The sequence below is a fragment of the Falco peregrinus genome, chromosome 3 (assembly GCF_023634155.1).
Source record: "Falco peregrinus isolate bFalPer1 chromosome 3, bFalPer1.pri, whole genome shotgun sequence".
NCBI classification, from domain to species: Eukaryota; Metazoa; Chordata; class Aves; order Falconiformes; family Falconidae; genus Falco; species Falco peregrinus.
In genome coordinates this window covers 43,622,383-43,636,313 of record NC_073723.1, presented here as the reverse complement: position 1 = coordinate 43,636,313, position 13,931 = coordinate 43,622,383, and the positions used below count along the sequence as shown (strand labels likewise).

Below are 13,931 nucleotides of genomic sequence, written 5' to 3'. Positions count from 1 at the left end.
ATAATGGCTAAACTTTGTTAGAGGACAGCACCTGAATAAGTATCTACCTCACATTTTTGGCAGTTTTATTATGATTAGTAGGTTAACCCTGGTGTTGATAATTCTTTGCTTAACTGTGGAAACCTACGAAATGGAAAATAGAACACAGTTAAGCTATTTTAATATTAAAATTATAGCACATGTCATGTTCTGTTTATTATTATAAACTGGACTTAACTGGTGACACTTACTTTATTACGTGTACTACTCTATTTATTACAGATGAGGGGCATTCAGGTGGTCTTAAATTAAAAGCAACAAGTAGGTATTGCTGTGTCATGGTTTAACCCCACAGCAATCTCTCGCTCGCTCGCTCACCCCAGTGGGAGGGGGAGAGAGAATCAAAAGGGTAAAAGTGAGAAAACTTGTGTGTTGAGTTAAAAAGTTGAATAATTGCAAAAAAAATGGTAATAAAAAAATAACACAGAGAAATAAAACCCAAGACAGACAAGCAATGCAAATGAAGACAATTGCTTACAACCAAACAACTTATGCCCAGCTGGTGTCTGAGCAGCCGCGTCCCCCCCCCGTTTTATTGTTGAGCATGACATCAACTTTTATGGAATATCTCTTTGGTTGGTGGTTGTGTTACAGATTTGCTAATAAGTTAAGATTGAGTGACTTGATTTTATAAAATCATTTTTACTAGAAATATAGAGGGATAAGAAATATATTTTAATGAAACTTACAGTTGCACAGTAAAAGCTGTTACGAAATCCTTTGTACAGTCCTGTACCAAGGCCAGAAGAATGGGCTAGAATCAGTGTTTAAAACTTAGGTAATAAATTTAGGGTTTGAAAGGTTTCTTTGTAGTTAACTAGTCTTCCATATGTAGAAAGTGTATTGAAATGTCAGAATATAGGATTAATGGGAACTGGGGAGAGTCGACTGGAACAGCTTGTAGTTACCTGCCAAGAAACGGTGAACTTTAGTAAAAGGTAATTCCGGCACAGGGAGATTGCGACCACCGACTCATATACCACCTACCCAAATCGTACCCTAGACCCATTTCTGGACCTTTCTAACCTTTACTGGGCAGAATCGGATATGGGAGGAGAGTATGTTAATGATTTTGGGGAAATATAATGATTATGCATGAATACTTACTGAATATGTATGAATAAGTTCTATATATGGTGTCTGATTTTGAAACTTGGTGTGCGTTGATCGTGAGAGGACTCACTCACGCACCCGGCCGTCAATAAAGAAGTGTCTGCTTATCTACATCAAATTGGTGTCGATAAGCTCTTCATTCCGAGATTTCGGTAACAGTTGGGGTCAGCTGTCCTGGCTGTGCCCCCTCACCAGCTTCTTGTGCACCCCCAGCCTACTTGCTGGCAAGGGGGTGTGAGGAGCAGAAATGACCTTGGCGCTATGTAAGCACTGCTCAGCAGAAACAAAAACATCCCTTTGTTAACAACACTCTTTTCAGCACAAATCCCAAACGTGGCCTCATGCTAGCTACTCTGAAGAAAACTAACTCCATCTCAGCCAAACCTAGTATGGTGGTATTATAATTTGGGTGCTGAACACATTTGGCTATCAGTAGATGGCTGTTGATATTATTGGCTTGTTCTGCTTTAAAGCAATGTAAATTCCTTTGGATTAAATTAGACAAGGACTGTTCCTTGGTAGCTGCTAAATATGTTCTATGGTTCTAGCAGTAGTGTTGATAATCAGGCTGAATGAAGTTACAGTTACTTCTCAACCTATTAAATGCGTGCAAACTTTTATGTAAAAATGCATTTAAAATCTTAACTTTTTTCTAACTGAAAAAGTTGTCAATGTGATCGTGTGTGATAAACAGAATGTGAAATGGCAAGTGAATTCTGCAAATACAGAGTAAACAGAAGCAGAAAACCGATGAAAAAGAAAGTAGATCTCTTATTCCAGTGAAAGAATTGAGACAAATTGTGCACGGAATTTGGTTGACTGTATATTAACTGACGTATTTTTGCCTTGCTAGGCTCTCCTAAGTTTTTGCAGTAGGTAGTTTTTAAATATCATTAAATTGCTACTCATAATTGTTATCTCAGTGCTTCTCTGGTGGCCAAATAAAAGTCTTCTATAATTAAATTAACTATAAACCCTCTTTTGTTTGAATACTTCACATATTTGAACAGAAGTACTTGATTCTCACTTTTTTTCTGTACTGAATTTTACTGGCTTCTATAAGGTTACTGAATGAATCTTCACTCTGATGTGTTAGATGCTTTTGATTTTTTTTGTGGTTTCCTGTAGTAATTTCATGTGAAAATAAAAGGCAAGAACAAGCAACTGAAATGAACCATTTTCCCTTCTGTATTCTATTTCTTTTTACACTTACCCCTTTTTTGAGGGTTGAAATGGCACATCATTTTTTAATGGAACTCTCACCTCGTGCAAATTTAGGAGACAAGTAACTTGCAGGTTGGAGAAGAAGCTCCCATGCAGATTTTGGTTAGTAATTGAACTCTGCAAGCTGTTTCAAAATAGTGTATGACAAATTTAATCATGTATTAGGTTCTTTGGTTCTACAGAACAGCAGGCTGACTCTTGTTTAGGCTTGTGAGGGTACCTTCTGACTTGGCTGAAACTCTCTCAAGCCAGGCCAGCTAAGTGTGCATATGCTAAGTATATTTCAATCTTTTATCTGTTTCAATAGCAGAGTGATTCCCAAGTTACCAATTTTCAGCATTTGTATTATGTAATTTTTACTGTACAGATACTGATTAATGCCCTATAAACATTTAAAATACTGGAGTCAAAGTACAGTGCACTAAATTGGAACTGACAAATATCCCTGTCTTCCCTCTTGCTCCTTGCGACCCATTTTACATAGACCACGAGATGTGGAAACGCTTTCAGAGAAACAATAGGAAATTAAAAAACCAAACAGTTGCAGTCTTTTCTCTTGTTGTGTGGTTTTTGTGGAATTCACTAGTGCTCAGTGGAGAGTGTGAGAGCAGCTGCAGAGGTGGGCTTCTGGGGCAGAGGATATTTTTTATCAAGTACTTTAAAATGTATTTTAGGAACCACATATAACTTGCATAGCATTATATTTTTAAGAGTCCAGCTGTTGAGAGACCTGATGGCAATCTTGGAAGAGTACTAAATGTGTGTTTTGGGTCTACTACAATTAAAAACACTGAGGTGGAAAGAAAAAATTACTATTGTTAGCATATGTTCAGATTTGTTGTAGTTGTATGGGTGCAAACGTATATTTCACATGCTTCATGCTAAACAAATAGCTTGTTGCTTTCTCGTTGTGAAATATGTTTTCTGTTGTGTGATAAGCACAGCTTAAAATATTAGAGTAATTTGGAAACTAACATGTCAAAGGAGATTTCCTTTGAAACATACATTGACAAAAGTAGTGTGTACAATATTTAGGTTATTTAATACTACTTGTCAAGCTATCCAAATAAATTCAATTTATGTTGCATTTTTTTTCTAGTGGGGAGAAAAAGCTCAAGGACTAGAGGAAAACTAACATCCAAAACCAAATCATTTTTTCTATGCTTTTCATCCAACTACTCATACAGAGGTGTTTTTTATTTCAGCTGTTTTGTAGTTACTGGTTGCATAGTGAATTTTCTTTTTATTGCTGATGTCTAAGAAAAATCCAGATGTAGCTTTTGCAGGTTGTGCTTTGTATTGATACAAAATAGTAGAATTACAATATTTATTAACATTGAACTTTCAGGTGACTATGGCATGAGTTTACCTCTTGGAGAAGAATATGAACGAAAAAGACATAAACTCAAAGAGGAACTTCAACAAGATTATAGGCGATATCTTTCTCAGGTAAAGCTTCTTGTCTGGTTACATGAATTTAGTGAGTCTTTTAAAATGACTCATTGTAATTGAATGAAAATTAATAAAATCTGGTGAAAACCTTTATTTGGCAGCATTCATTATGACTAATGGCTGATTTTGAAGACTTGAATAAAAGTAATTTCAAACTGGCCTCACTAGGAAAGGTTATGTATTTTAGGCTTCTGCGATCTCATTGCCATGAGACTACATATTACTTAGTACATTATATTCTAAATGCTTGTATTTACTTGTGTTTACTTCTTTTTTTTTTTTTTTTAAAAAGAATTTAAAATATCATCTGTTACTTCCTTAAGTACTTATCTATTCTATGGTCTGTAATTCAGGTAAGAATATTCCTGTAATTAGTGTGACTCCATTTGACAGCTTCTTTTCAATTTTAGAAATTAAAAACCCCTTTTATACTCTGCTTAGCATGATCTATTAAATGTCACAGTAAATTTAAAATTGAAGAGGTATGCATGAAATGGCATAATCTTGGGAATATTGTGTGTCCCTTCTTAGTCAAATAGAAAAAAAAACGTCAGGAACCAAATAATTTCTGTTGTCTGGAAATGCTAATTATCAGTGTATTTAGTTCTTAAAATGAAAGAATGAATTTGCTTTAAGGAAAGAAGTTTTGGGGTTTTTTTAATTCAACTGCTTTTGAATAACAGACTCTTTTTGAATTCTAACTTTTCCCTGACTTTCAGGGTATTTCACAGGCAAAAAGAAAGGTAGGGTGGCTGCAATATAATTTTTTTCTTCAAATTAGTTGCTTTTTGACTTGTTTGAAAGCTTTGTGCTCTCTGAATTAAAATAATTTTTTGTGCTTTGTGTGCTTGTGCATGCTGTAGTTACTAGTTGTGATTAACGGCATTGTTTGCTCTCTGCAGAATTACTTATATTTATTGTTTTCCATTAATACGGTTTTAAAATACTTTTTGATTTCTTTTTTCCTTTACAACTGCTGTTCTTGCTGTCTAGTGCTGACTCTAGAGAAGTTTTTCTTTTAGTAGACATTTGCTTCAAGGCTTATCAGTTACATGTTATGAGTTCAGATTTTTTTTCTTGATATACCTACTTTATAAAGCTGGAATAAAACCGTAAACTTTGAAATATTATGTGTCATGGAAAACGGAGTCAGGGCTTCTTGCTTCCCTATTGCTGTGAAATCTCATCAGTGGTGCTTAGGAAAGCAGTGAAGCCAACACCTGCTGGCCAGAAAGCAAGAATACAAGTATTGTGAGGAAAACAGAAGAGGCATTTTTGCAAGTATTGTTCAATTACAGTAATTTAAAAATATTTATATCATTATACTGTTGCATATATATAATTTTCAGATTTAACACTCTCCATCCAGGTTGTTCAAATTAAGCAAATTCAGTAAAGGACTGGGAGGTAACATGGTAAAAACACAACCTTCTGGTTTTTCTGGGGCTTTGAATAACATGCATATGATACAAATTAACTATGAGCATGCACTAGAATTCCTGAATAACAATAGCAAGAGCAGATTTAACTGACTTCTTAACCTCTAACCAAAATGATGCTTAGATGATTGTTGCTTCTTGTTTAGTTCTAAATTTCAGATTATTTTCAAAGTTAGGATATTAATCTTTCATAATTCTCACCAAAGTACCTAAGCAATACGATTTTTACATTAACTTCTAATGTTAATTTAATAACTTAACATCCTCAAGTAAACCTCAGTTTTACAAATTTAGGTTTACCAGTTGGGTTTTTTTCTTTTTTAATGTAGTATATGTTAGCTATATTAAGCTTGTAAGGCCTGAGGCAGAGAAAGGATAACAATCTCTAATTTCTTTTGCCCACATGAAGAGAGTGCAATTTTTAGCAGCTCTCTTAGTGATATTATTGTGGTTAATACCTTATTTAATGTTGCTTATGCAGTTTCTGTATCAGCTTCTGACTTTTGGTAAATATGTTTGTAAGATCAGAAGTAACTTCTACAGATGTGTTCAAAGTATGAAAAGAATTACTTAATAATTTGAGGGTTAAAAATTATTTACTTTTTCTAGTAAAAATAACTTATTTCTCCATATTAATCTAGTTGTCTGAGTGGTTGCTTGACTGTTTGCATGATTATTAAATCCCTTATATCTTCTAATGTGTAGTTGTGAAATATAATTCCTAATTATGTGGTTTTGTACTGGAACTGGTAGGGCTGTTACCTGTTGACCTGTCTCTAAGCTTTTAAGCTAGATTACAATGTAGATAATGGAAGGAAACAATGCTAGTGAAATACTGTAACCCTTCCCCTCATCCACCCATGCCACACAAATAGATGATCTTTTTTATCAAAGGTAATGGGATTTATAAAACAGGCGATTGGCTGAGAATGGGCTGGGAATGCTTTTAGTAAATGATGTATGAAGAAGCTGCTAGATCTGGAAGCTAACGACCTGTTCCAGCATTGGTGTTTGATTTGAGAGGCTGATATTTTGACTTGCTGTGCAGGCCAGTTCCTAAGCTGCAGCCCAGCGAGCGATATGGAGCAACAACATAGTGTTTTCAATGGACAGTTCCGTTCCAAAAGTGACTTGTGGCGACAGATACTCGTGCTTATGCTATTTACAGGAGAATTGAGTAATGGTGGATTTTTTTGAATAAAAGTATTTTTTTTAATATACAGAGATTACCTGATGTAATCCTTGGAATAGTATAACAGGGAAAAAGTGACAAAACACTTTCAAACTCAAGCTTAAAGCTTCACAAAGCCCTTTACTTTCCACATTCCTTGACTTCATTCATGTGTTCCGAGAATGTCCTACACTTTAAAAATGTGAATGTTATCTTCAGTCTTTATTTCTTTAAATTGATCAGATTTATTTCAGAAGATATAATTATGAGCAACCATTTAGCAAGTAAGATCTGGTATTTTAAAATACTGATTATTGTTATTATTTATTTTTAATGTAGAAAAATTATCTGACTGCTGCTGAAGTAGATCCATATACTTGGGGATTATCTCTTCCTATTGATGAGCGACGATCTGCCAAGGTAAGTATCTGAAGGTAGTTAAGTAAGTGGTGTATAAGTTGAAAAGGAACCTAGATGTTTAAGCTGTTACATAAAAAACTTATTTCCACTTTAGGTTTTTTTGTTTGGTTGGGGGTTTTTTACACTTGTTTACAAATGAGTATTTTTGGAGGTGGTCATTAGAATAATTTTCAGAAAAGTATTTACATATTTAAAAAATTTTTAATCCTAGGTTACCTGTACTTTTATTTTTTAGATAGTTAGATATGTCTGTACTGATACCAATTTGAGGTTTGCTGCTTTTAATTCACGCCTGCAAGGTATTTGGTGTGTTCAAAAGTTCTAGTGATTGTTCCTGGGTTTTTTGTTCAGCAATAAATATTGATCTAATAACATTGGTTTTCTTATAATTATATACTCTTCTAATTTGTTACTCTTCGTATTGCAACTTGGGGATAATTTAAAAATTATGTACTTGTAGTTGTTTCTACAGTAATATTCTTATCAGTTCCTATCAGATCTAAAGGAAGTGTGCTTTCTGCTATACACAATTTGTTTTGATGTCTTTGTGTGTGCTTTACCTACCTGCTTATATTCTTGTGATAATTTTTTTTTTTTTTAAACCCCAGATAAATCCAGGAATCTAAATAAAGCTGATTTGGTATTTAACATAATGCCTGCTGTTAGTATAGGAATCTTCCCATTTCTCAATCTTTTTTTTTGAGAGTACCAGTACTAATGTGTTTTGTGAAAGGAGTATACATTCTCTCTCTATGTGCTTAGCCCCTTTGATCTCCCCGAGGTTTCTTACCAGTTCATGGTCTTGCTTTCAAGTGTTGGAGAAAGATACCAGCCATAACAGTCTCTGCTATTGGAGGTTCATGGAGGTTAGAATATGAAGGTGCAATATGCATATGTAGATTTTCTTAACCTGTGATCCCTTCCTCTGATGGTATGATTCTGTGGAAGCCTGTATCAGCCTTACAGGGGTCACCTCTCCTCCTGCCCTCACACTCTTGGCCTTGTAATTCCCAGTTCCTTTCTTGCATTTGCTTGTGAATTGATCCAGGAACTTGAATTGGCAGAAACATTGTAATTTAGCAAATATTTTTGTTGACTTGCTGAACACTGGTTGGTTGTTAGAATCAGTCAAACCCAAGTGAAGACTGAGAGATCAACTGTGTTGCTGGAGGACTGGACTGTTGCTCTAGGTTTTGTTTGGTTTTGGCTTTTTTAACCTATGTTGTCTTGGAGTGGCATTGTTGCTCTGTGTTTGGGGCTACCCTGTCACTGTAATCTGGTGCTGCCCTGTCACCGTAATCTGGCGCAAGGCTTCTGCTATGGAAAGTGTTGGTCTTGCCCTTGCTGTGCTTGCTCTTGCTTTCTGCCTCTCTTGTGCTACAATAATGTTTGGCCATATGTGGAAGTGAGAATGCAAAGAAGTGAAAACTGCTGTTATGAAAAAGCCCTGAAAACCAAATTATAGTAACGTTGAAAAAAAAAAAAAAGAAAAAAAAAACCCAGCAAGAATGAAAAGCCCAGGAAGTAGAAAGGACTCCTCCTCAGTGGCAGCATGCACTTGTGCTTAGTTTGTTAGCTTTCAGTTCTCTTGAACTTTGTTTTAACCCTTGAGAGTATGTGTGCTGAAACAGTGAAAGAACTGGGGACATGTCTGATCATTGATGGTTTTATATCATAGCAGCTCAACATTTTCTGTATGAGTGTTGTATCCTTTTTACCCGTTTATTGCTATTGCAGGACCCAAAAGCTGCCAGAAGATGTCACACTATGCCCTGCTAAACAGCATCTGGGCAGTTAATGATTGGAGGTTAACTGCATTTCGGTTTCCTCTGTTAGGTAAAATGAGTAGTCACACAGCATACCCAGTTTTCTGCTGAGTGTTTTGCTACTTGTTAAAGACAGTGCAAGTTTCTCAGCTCTGGAAAATAGCCCTCAGCTATCATAGCTGTCTGCAGGTTTTATATTCTCAGTGTCAGAAAATCCATAGACACAAATTTTGGAAAACCAGTTTTGGGAAGCATTGATCTCACTTGCAAAATTCTTACTAAGCTGGTATTTTCATGGTGATTGAGGTATAAATTAGTTTGAAATTTGTTCATGGCAAAGTAAATATAAAATGCTCAGATTTTTTAATACCTTTTGCTTTTTTATTGGAAAATACTGCAGCGGAGAAGAGCATGATTCGTAATACTGTAATATAATTCTGTTTTTTTCATTTATGTGATGATTGGAATGATGTGGTATAACAGATGGCCCATGCTGTAAACAGAAGATAGTAATATCAGGGAATAATGTGAATTGAGGTTTGCTTTACCTGGAGACTTTTTTATTTCATATTATGTTATTAGGCTATTCATGTACAATTCCTGCATATTTTTAGCTCCGAGCAAGCTGGTTATAAATGTTGTCATCTTGCAAAAGCAGTTAGGACAAGGTGGATAGATCATGTTTTTCTTTGTTTTCCTTATATTGTTTGCACTTTTGACTCTTTTTGCAGTCTGCTTAACTGCTTGTTTGAATTTGACAGTTCAAGTTATATCCTAAGCTGTAATTGACATACCTTTTCTATAGTTGTATTTGTCCTGTTTTAATTAAGTGGGACAAGTCACAACTAACCTTAACACACACAAAAAAATTTATGTTTAAAAATCATCTGTAAATACATTCAAATTGGAAATTAAAAGGTGATTTCTAATTGTTGAAGGAGTGAGGCTTTGGAACAATTTTGGAATAGATTTAGGAGGAGGAAAGCTTACTGGTCTTAAGATGGAACCTGATACACAGTAGTGTTACTGGAGTCCAGACTTCATGCCCATGAAGCTGACTTCTGCTTACAGATTTCAGATTAAACGAAAGTACTATGTTCAAGAATGAACGAAAATCTCAAAGCAATTCAAGCCCTATTCGTACATCACAAAGAAGGCTGGGGTGGTGCTGGAAACACACAGCTTGCTTATATTCATTTAATACTGCAGCTCTGTAAAGTTAAAAGCTACTCAAAAAGGCAGAATTATGATGCCCTTTTCAATGCCTGTTTTAGGAGAAACTGCGGCTTGAAAGAAGCAAGGAATATAATCAATATCTCAGGGATAAAGAAGAATGGAATGAAAGGCTAAGGAAATTAGGGAAGAAAAACACAGAGGTAATGCAGTTTTATCATTGACTTAAGACATACAAAGTAAGACAAAATAAGCAAAGAATGTCATTCAGTTAGGCCACAGATATATTAATATATCTAGCAAGTCTTGTTATAAATCATACAGTACAGTTTTTGATTCCTACTTCAGTCATGTCTGTCTGGTAGAATGATGCTTTAATTCTGTGTGTCTGAAGCGAGTCCCTGGATTGTTCTTGGTGATAAAAGTGGTGGCCAAAAAAGCTGTCTCTGGACAAAAATGTTAAACTCCACACAGTGTTTCTTTAGCTTTTATTTGTAGTTGCTTTTTCCTTAGTCTGTGTGTCCAGTTCATGAGAAAGCAAGGCAAGTGCAGGCAGCTGTCCAGTATATGGTGCTGTTGATTTGTGAATAATAATAATAATAATAAAAAAAGGTCTCTACTACTTTCAGTAGTAGAGACCCATGCGGAATTGAACTCTGATTCTGATCTGGGGCCTTGATGTGTATGGCAGTAGGCAGCTAAGCACCACACAGCCATTCACTTGCTCAGTGCTGGGAGGGGAGAGAATCAGAAGGGTAAAAGTGAGAAAAGTCATAGGTTGAGTAAAAGCCAGTTTAATAGGTAAAGCAAAAGCTGCATGTGCAAGCAAAGCAAAACCAGGAATCCATTCACTACTTCCCACTGGCAGGCAAGTGTTCAGCCATCTCCAGGAAAGCAGGGTTCCATCATGTATAATGACTGCTTGGGACAGCAAACACTATAACCCTGAACGTCCTTCCCTTCTTTCTTCTTCCTCCAGCTTTTATTGCTGAGTATGGTGTCATATGGTATGGGATATGCCTTTGACCAACTGGGATCAGCTGTCCCAGATGTGTCCCCTCCCAACTTCTTGTGCACCCCACAGCCTTCTTACTGCTGGGGCAGCGTGAGAAGCAGAAAGCCCTTGATGGTGTTTTAGTACTGTTCAGCAGTAACTAAAATATCCCTGTGTTATCAACGCTGTTCACCACAAACCTAAAATATAGGCCCATAGAAGCTGCTGTGAAGAGATTTAACTCTATTCCAGCCAAAACCACTACAACAGTTGACAGAGGCTTTTTAGGTCTAAATAGTGAGACCCTTTGTTTTAGTAGTCTGGAAGCAAAATCTGAGAAAGTGTTTCTGCTGCTTGTTAATTGTAAAATCTTGTGTAGAATGGGTACATTCTCTGTTAAAATGTTGTTGTCTTAGTTTTGTGGTAGACTGCAGTAATTTGGAACTGTCATCTAATGCAGGTTTGATTTAATAAGTCCTTCCACATTTTTTTTGATACAGAAATTTTTAAGTGTACAGTAGCGTGAGAGCTAGGTTGTTCTATGAAGGGGCTTGTATTTGTACTCAAAACAGCTGAAAGTTTGTTGTCTGTCTTACAGCATTTGGCAAGTGCAAATACCTATGGATTTATAAGTTCTGTCTAAAAAAATGTTTCTGGTTTGTCTCCAGGAAGATTGTTTTCTTACAAGAAAGAACTTTTCCTCCAAGTGCATTGGAGTGTCATATAGATGAAAACTATTTTAATCTGTGAAGACAGCTGTAAGCAGTGTTCAGGCACCCTTTAGATGTTGGAATTCAGTATCTGATTCTTACTGGCTTCTTCAGGGGTTGGAGTGCAACACAACAGTGATCCTTAGGAAAGATGTGGTAAAAATGCAGCTTGTGTTTGTGTAACTGAGTCTATAGATCTCAAGATTTTTATGCATGTTTAGGCATTTGTTTCCTCAGCTGACTTACCTAATCAAATCTGTTTTGGGAGTCAGGGTTTTTTCTTTCTGCTTTGTTTGTCATCCCACTGGACGTTTACATTATATTTTTATTATTCTGTGTAGAAACAACTTTGCTGTCATAAAAGAAGTACCAGGAAGAAAACTTGGTGAGAATTTGTTGAGGTTCTTCAGTCCCGGAGGCGTATTTGACTTGGAGCAAGAGTCAAATGAATGGATCTCATGATTAACATATGCGACTTCGAGAGTTTGATCCAACAGTTTAGATAATCATAGGGTAAACTTTAGTTGCAGGGAACTTCTGGAAGTCAGGTAGTATAATTCCCTGCTGAGAACAGTGTTAACTTCCCAGCTAGATCAGGTTGGTCAGGCCTTAGCTGTTTGGGTTTTGAAAGGATGGAGATTCTACAATTCCTCTGGGCAACCTGTTCCACCACTTGAACCACTTAATCTGAATCTCTTTCCCTCTGTATCCCATTAGAACTTCCTTTACTGCAACTTGGGACCACTGGTTCTTTGAAAACCATGATTCTGGCATTTCTGTAACTACTCTTTAGGTAGAGACTGCAATTATAGTTCCTCCTGCCCCTATACGTATTCTCCTTAACCTTCCTTTTCCAGGCTGAACAAACCCAGCTGTCACCTTCTTCATGAGCTCAGGTGCCTTAACCATCTCAGTAGCCATCCTCTGCTATTTCACCACTTCATCAGTATCCATGGGGAGTGGGGGGAAACTAGGCACACTACACCAGAACCTTAATACTGAATAAACACTGAGCAGTGGAGAAGGATCACTTCCCTTGACCTGCTGACAACACTCTTGCTAATGCAGCCCCAGGGTGCAGCTGGCCGTCGCTCTGCTGACTCATGTCCTGCTAGTTGCCCATCACTAACCCAGGCCTTTTTCTGCAAACTGCTTTCTAGATGCTCAGTGCCCAGCCTGTACTGATGCATGGCATTGTCTCAGGTGCAGAATTTTGCATTTGCATTTGTTGATCTTCATGATTTTTTTTTTGTCAGCATTATCTCTCCAGTTTGTCAAGACTGTTCTGAGTGGTAATCATACCCTCTAATATATTGATTCCTCTTCCCAGTTTGGTGTCATTTCCATTTTTAATTTACTTTTCATTACATTTTGTAATGTATGAGTTACTGTTATCTTTATTCCAGAGGTGGAAGGTTAGTGCGTAGAAATACTACAGGATTGTTTCAAAACCATGTTGTTTGCTAGAACTGTGTATTGAACACTGGTCCAGTGTGTCATAGGGTGTTTTTTCATCCCCTAAACTGTCCTCCTTCATAGTAACATCTCTTTGGGAGCAAAGAAGTGGATTAAGAAATGGTCTGGTTAATGTGTTGTGCTCATAGGTAAGGAGCATTATGGACTTGCCTGAATCTGAATAGAATAAAGGTATCTTGTCTCTTGATGAGGTATAAAGTTCAAGGTGTTTTTTTATTCTTTGTGTCCCTGAATCTGGAGGTCAAATTAAAGTTTGTAAAAGGCCCATCAGGATTGATAGCCATTAAAAAAGAGGAAGAGTGTTTTGTTGTTTTTTTTTTCCTCAAGGAAAAAAAAAATTCCTAGCTATTAATCCTTCCTTGAAGTATTTTTCTGGCTCCCCTCCTGCCTTTTCTCCAGTACCCGTTTAGGGATTGTTTGAAGAAATAAAAACCCACGTTTTCGCTTGTGATTTGGTTATATTCAGATCTTCTAATACTTTTTTTTCTCTTAAACAGAATGAGATGGACAGGAATAAAAAACCTGTTACCAGGCTCCAGCCAGAACTGCATGCAGAAGTACAGCCCTGTAATACAGGTGCAGAACCTCCCAAGAAGGATGCCTTCACTTCTACAGAAGGTTATGAAGAGCTGCCAAATAAGAGATGGCTGGAGGAAAACAGGTATCATAGGTTAGACGATGAGGTTGAATCAAGAAGTCGACTACTAAATAGAAGACTTGATGAAGACTTGGATGTTCCTGGTAGAAGATATCGTGAATTTGCTAGACGATCTGTAATTCCTATTAGGAAGCATCATAGACTTGATGAGGATCATGATTTTGATAGAAGATACTACAGAATGGACTATGATCCTGAGACAAGTGAAGAAATGGACCCTAGATTTAGAAGTGAAAGTGCTTTTGACAGAAAAACTCCCCAGATTTTTTATACTAATAGGTATTCTTAATTCTGTT

At 36.5% G+C, this 13,931-nt stretch overlaps 1 protein-coding gene across 9 annotated transcripts in view; it reads left to right on the top strand.

The window, feature by feature from the left end:
- The window catches only part of CSPP1 (centrosome and spindle pole associated protein 1), a 64,115-nt gene that overhangs the window by 7,935 nt on the left and 42,249 nt on the right, over positions 1-13,931 (top strand). For 5 of the 9 annotated variants that reach the window (XM_055799363.1, XM_055799362.1, XM_027791713.2 and 2 more), the window contains 5 exons: positions 3,725-3,825; positions 4,548-4,571; positions 6,778-6,858; positions 9,899-10,000; positions 13,475-13,914. In XM_055799363.1, the coding sequence (XP_055655338.1) occupies positions 3,725-3,825; positions 4,548-4,571; positions 6,778-6,858; positions 9,899-10,000; positions 13,475-13,914 (748 nt within the window). The remainder of the gene's footprint in view (positions 1-3,724; positions 3,826-4,547; positions 4,572-6,777; positions 6,859-9,898; positions 10,001-13,474; positions 13,915-13,931) is intronic. The other 4 variants (XM_013302020.3, XM_027791711.2, XM_027791712.2 and 1 more) reach the window with 3 other exon arrangements.